General features: G+C 28.1%; 1 protein-coding gene across 2 annotated transcripts; it reads right to left on the minus strand.

Moving 5' to 3' along the window:
• Nucleotides 1–515: 515 nt before the first annotated feature.
• On the minus strand, nucleotides 516–3,815 carry LOC103575362 (sialin). Of its 2 annotated transcripts, none has more exons than XM_053741840.1 (7): nucleotides 3,668–3,815; nucleotides 2,903–3,062; nucleotides 2,480–2,822; nucleotides 1,378–1,963; nucleotides 1,178–1,310; nucleotides 879–1,120; nucleotides 516–810 (listed from the first exon to the last, which is right to left on the minus strand). In XM_053741840.1, exons 2-7 carry the CDS (start codon nucleotides 2,904–2,906, stop codon nucleotides 622–624), a joined length of 1,497 nt encoding a protein of 498 aa, XP_053597815.1. In that variant the 5' UTR covers nucleotides 2,907–3,062; nucleotides 3,668–3,815; the 3' UTR covers nucleotides 516–621. The 2 variants fall into 2 exon arrangements, with proteins under 2 accessions (XP_053597815.1, XP_008553340.1); XM_008555118.3 differs by lacking the exon at nucleotides 3,668–3,815 and adding an exon at nucleotides 3,455–3,645.
• Nucleotides 3,816–6,327: the final 2,512 nt, after the last annotated feature.

Below are 6,327 nucleotides of genomic sequence, written 5' to 3' on the forward strand. Positions count from 1 at the left end.
GATTTAACAGACTCCTGAATTCAGACTTTTGCTTGCAGGACGGGGATAAGATCAAAGAGGAAGAAAGCTTTTGGTGTACGGTAAGAGTGTCAACTGTTTTATTTTTTTTTTTTTTTTTTTTTTTTTTTTTTTTTTTGTATTGAGAGTTGGTAAAAGAAAAAGCAATAAATGGAGTAGCTTATTGAGCTCTTTCAGATGCTGAATCAGCAGGCGTTAGCTAATATATAAAGAAGGGACAAAGTTTTGTTTCAAACCGCAGATCGTTATTACGGCAATAAATCCTTGGATTTAATAAGAGAACAGTTTGACCGTATGACGGCCGGTAGCAGTGGTCAAGTCGACTGAAAAAAGTTTACGTTAAAGAAATTTCAATGAAAACTTTTGTAAAAAGGGTTAGAACCCGATAATTTCATTTATTTTTCATTTAAATTTGCGGTTTTTATCAGGGAAAATTTTAAACGTACCATTCCTCCCCCCAGAAGTGGATTTAGGACTATCTATGGATACATAATAAATTTAAGTATCGAAAAAAAAAAATATTTATTCCAAAAAACAAAAAAAAAATAATTTAATAAAAATTTCTAAAAAACGAACACATGTATAATCATCATAGTAAATGAATTAAATCATTTTAGAAGTAACTTCTTCTTCATCACTGACATTTTTTTTATTACCATTTTCTGGCGCCTGCCCTAACGGATAATTCCAACTTTGAATTTTAGCTGATCCGAAGAAAACAAATACAATAAATGCTAAAATTTGAGCGATAACATTTATCCAAAATATATAACGCCATCTTTGGAATGTATGCTAGATAAAGAATAATTAAAAATAAATAAATGATAATATTTAAATAAATAAATAAATAAAATTCTTACTCCGCCTTCAGTTAAAGCGCCAACAAGTGCAGGCAATACAAATGCAGATATTGTGCCAGGAGTATTTGTTATTCCCATTAAAATCCCAGCATAATTAGGCGCAAGGTCATTTTGATTTGTCAAATGCCCGACAAATATGGCGCCACTAATTACAATACTTAGGATGAGCAACACTGTCGATACAGTACGTTCACATCCGATGTACGCTATTACGATGAGCATTATACTTGGTGGAATGCAGCCTACAAAAAATATATATCAGGTTCTAGTTCAGTAAAATTTGAGGTTAGAATAATTACTTATTCCGACAGCTATTTTTCGGCCGGTTGTTTGCGACCAGTAGCCACCCTGGCGTCCAATATCAAGAATTTTACCCAACAGGGGGTTCGTTATTGCATTAATTAAGTACGGAGAGCAGCTAATCATAGCATTCTTCAAAGAAAAACAATGAATTATATAATATTTGTTGTGCATTGACGATTAAAATAAATACACTTACTTTTTTAATATCAAATCTGATCATTTTGTTCATGTAAAGAGGCAATTGGGTAAGTAAAAAGTACCAACAAAAATTACCTAAACAATTGGTAGCAACGAGAGCCCAAAAAGGACGGGAATGAAATATTTCTTTCCAAGGTACTGCTATATTTTCTTTACGAGTATGCCGATGCCCGTAAGAATTAACAATGAGTTGTCTCTCGGCATTGCTGATGAGTTTTTGTGATTCAGGATTGTCAGCAAAAAATATTGCAAAAACAGCGCACCAAATGAGAGGTAAAATTCCGTGAATATAAAAGACAGCTTTCCATCCCATGTCGTGCATTATTAGTCCCGATGATAATATTGAAATAACAGTACCCAGTGAAGTACCTGCGTTTATAATAGCAACCCATGTGCTTTTTTCTTCATAAACCATCCATTTACCTACCAGTACGTTAACAACTGGGAGATTAGCTGCGCTCACTAATCCAGCCATAAACCGTAGAAATAGTAAAATTGATATTGATCTCGCGGCTATTGGTACGAGTAATGTAAATATTGAGTTCCCCAACACAGATACTAATAGCACCCACTTAGTATTAAATCTAAAAAAAAAAAAAAGATTAATCTAATTATTTATTAATTTTTTTTTTTTTTAAACTTTGACCGGGACTCGAACCCATGAACTTCTGATTATGTTCTTGAAAAATATTAGCGATAGCTCAGTAACTAATTGATCAATTTATTCATTCAGTAGCTAATTTTACTCAGTATTAAGTTCTTGGTCTCTCCCACCACAAAAGTGGGTAAAATGAATCAGCAAAAAACTTCTGATACAAAATGGACTTTGAATATTATTGTTTTTTAAACTTTGACTCAAGCTCGAACCCGCGAGCTTATGATAATATTTTTTTAAAAAATATGAGCGATATCTCTGTTACTAATTGATCAATTTACTCATTCAATAGTTTATTTGACTCGATATTAATTACTTTGTCTCTTTCACTACAAAAGTGAGTAAAATAGGTCAGCGAAAAAAATCAAAAGAATCTAAATACTTTTTTTTCTTTTAATCTGAAGATATTGATGTAGGTCAGAGGTAGATAAACTAAAATACAAACCTATCAGCAAAATAACCGGCTGGAAACATTCCTAACATATAACCAGCAAAATAAAGACTAATAATAAGACCTTGTTGCGTAGAACTCCATTCATACTGGTCTTCAAAGTAAATCATATTATTAATTGGCTTGTTGTTGTTATCGACAATTAAACTGGTATTTGCAACAACATCATCAAATGTGCATTCAAACTCAGAAGTTATATTATTTAACCCATCATTTGTTTTGTTAACTTTTGATTTAACCATCCCGATAATTGTCGTCGAGATGTTTACTTTCAGTCCGTATATTATCATGTTTGCAATACACAACATTATTGCAAACATAAATCTTACGTAACCGGCTAAAAAAAATATGTTTATAATTTTAAATCAACAACAAATCAATCAATATCAATATAAATATAATTAAAAATATACGTACCCATTATATAGAATTATTTATAAATTAAAAGATGAATTAATGTAAGTGAGATTTAATATTATTATTTTATAAATTATAATTTAATTATTTGATTATCGTTTTTTCTGTCATGTTCAGTGCTCTTATATTTACACAGTTTGGCGCTACTATATCATCACAACTAAAATTTTAATTATTAGATCAAAATTATCATGTCTTAATAAAAATTATCGTACAATAATTTAATAAATTATATTTTTAAATTCAGAAAGTGCATTTATTGATGAAACAGATTATTTTTATGAAGAACAACTTATTTGAGGGTAATATTGGCCGCCGAGTTCAATAAAAAAATTTTATTTTTTAATTTGAATTTTTAAAAAAATTTGTTTGATTCTCACGAATAACGAAAATTATCTTTATAAACTGAAATTTAAAAATTTTCTTAACTGAAATTTGAGTAACGAGTAAAAAAAATTAAAAATTAGTTATCATAACCAAAATTTTATTTTAAAAAAATTTTTAATTTAAATTATGCACCGAAAAAAAAAAAAAAAATAATAATAAACTTACGTAAAAATAATTTTACAAAGCAAAATTAAAGTTAATTTTTCTTGTAATGAAACTTTCACAAAACAAAAAATAATAACACAAAGTATGATTTAAAATAAACACTTAGTAATTTTGTTCGACTGTTTTCTGATGACAGTGGCGGGTTCTGATCCGATCTGACGGCATTTAGGACTGCCCATATCTACAATACTGAATAAATGTGCTGGCACTTACATACTTATTAATTTATATGTATATGTTTTCATATACAAATACAAGCGATAAAATATTTAAGTGTGCAAGTAACTTCTATAGAACATAAAACACTCAATGGTATTGTGCGCAAGTTTGTGTCTTTCCACTGAGCGGGTTCACTGTAACACTAAAAATTTTTAGACATTTATTTTTTTTAAACTCACGATCCAAACCGGTTTTTCAGGTATTTCTAATATGCATGTATGTGCATACAATAGGGCCCACAAGATTCAAATATTTGTTTAAAAATAATAATAATAATAATAATAATAATAGTAATTCATAAAAGTTCAAGGTCTCAGTCGTACGATTTTGTAATTTTCTGATAGTTTATCTTTTATTCTTTCTTATCTTTACGTCATTGTAATTCTTAAAATTATTAATAAATAAATATTGAATTAACATTATCCTGACAATTTTATTAAATGATTTCTTCTATTTATTTATTATTTTTTTAAATTTAACTTCCCGGTTAATAATTAACGTACAAAAAAAAAATTAAGTAAATAAATTTTTTTTTAAAAATTAATTTTACTCATTTCTGACTCATATTGCCCCGTAATAGATTAATCTACTTATCTAATAAAAATAGAAAAAAATTTTGAATTATCAAGAATTACAAATTTATCTTTAAAATTTAAAATATTTAATGAAAGCGTAATTAAAAAATATATGTATTGTCATAAAGATATAACATAAACTTGTATAAATATTCATGAAGAATAAACATATTCAAATAAACATCGACAGAAACGTCCACAAATCAATTTCCAACTCACCGAATCCACCGTCAAATAAAGTTTATTGACCTCAACAATTATTATAATTAATGTAATTTAAAATCTTTAAATGCAAATAAATAAATATACACCGTCATACATTTAATAAATATTTATTTTAATTAACATAATTAACAGCTTGATTATTTATCTATAACAAAAGCTAAATGTTAAAACACTAGCGTTGACACTCTGTTTGATAATAAACTTCAATACTAAATCTGATTTAAGTAAATATATATACAACTCGGTCAATAAATACGTATATTGATACATAAGTATTTTATATAAATGTCACAGTTGATGTGCACCTAAATTATATAAGAATACTTATCTTATTCAATTTAAAAAAAAAAACGTAATCAATATTGTTTTTTTTTTTTTTTTTTTTTTTTTCAGATTTAAATTTTATGCAATAATAAATCGTAACGAGTCAGACACTCAAGTGATTTTTGTATCTCCATCCAATGGCATCACGCATCTCATTCTCTTTGATGATCTCCCAAATAATGTCCACCAATTCCACATTTTTTTTTATAGTCCTTTGATCCAATAAGTGCGAACTAGTCCAGTTATGCTTGTTCCTGCAATCTTCTGCAAACGTTACAGATATTGCGAAGGTTTTTCATCTCTCAGGGTTTCGTTTTCAAGAAGATGAACAATGTTTTGATGTCCATTAGAATTTAATGACCGAATCAATTCCTTTTTTAATAAAGTATAAGATTGATCGTCCATCGGGCGAATGAGAACATCTCGTACATTTCTACGATCAATTGGTTGAATTACGTCACGAACTGTCAGGTAACGCTGAATATTGTTGATTTCATAAATATCGAATACACTATCAACTGCACGGAACCATAATGCAGGATCTTCTGGATCAAATCGTGGCCATGAGCTGGTATTGAAATTTTTATTAAAATTTATAATAATAATAATAATAATAATAACACAGTATTGAGCGGCAATAAAACGTTTGTTTGCTCGTTTAGTTTACACAGCTTTCGCATACATTATAAATTTATGTATATAAATAAAACCTATTACAGTAGCATATACATATATGATAGATATAATATAAGACTCGCAACAGTAACTGAATGAAATCCTAACGATGACGAATGACCCCTGACGTTGCTGTTGTTATTGTTGTTGTTGTTGTTGTTATCGTTCGCTAACTCCTACGTTTAGAATAATAATCCGCGAATTAAAAATAGTATACAAGAGCTGACATAACTCAAATTGGATTTAAAATATTTATAATTATTTATTGTAATCGAACAGTAGCTTAATAGCAATATAATAATGTTCTTGACCTCGAAAAGGTTTTAGACATAATATTTTAAACCTTCTTATAGCTTTTATGGATAGACAAGATCCGTAAGGCGTTCGGAAAGGCTTTAAAGTATTATGATACGTAAGCCGCGTTAAGAAGCCTTTTTTCAACTCTTATACATATTGATAACCTCCTTCATTTATGTATACATATATATATTATAGATACATATGAATACTTTTAAAATAAATTTAAGAAAAAAAATTGAGAAATAGCGACATAGTAAAAGTTATTTTTAGAAGTTTATAACTTTTTAAATATTTTAGACAAACTAAATTTAAAAGATTGTTAGCGATAAATTTTATTTTTAAATGATCGACTTTCGATCGATTGTTTTTGAGATATTTAATTCTGGAGGCAAATTTCCAAAATCACAAAAAATTATTTTCTTTTTAAATCATCAAAAATTAATAACTTTAGACTACATTGAGATAAAAATCTCAAGTTGCGTTATTTTGAAAGCTTAGACTTTTCAGACTGAGGATACGACACTGAAGTTAAAAAATAAGTGTACAGATTTCTGC

Source organism: Microplitis demolitor, chromosome 9 (assembly GCF_026212275.2).
Source record: "Microplitis demolitor isolate Queensland-Clemson2020A chromosome 9, iyMicDemo2.1a, whole genome shotgun sequence".
In the NCBI taxonomy this organism is placed as follows: Eukaryota; Metazoa; Arthropoda; class Insecta; order Hymenoptera; family Braconidae; genus Microplitis; species Microplitis demolitor.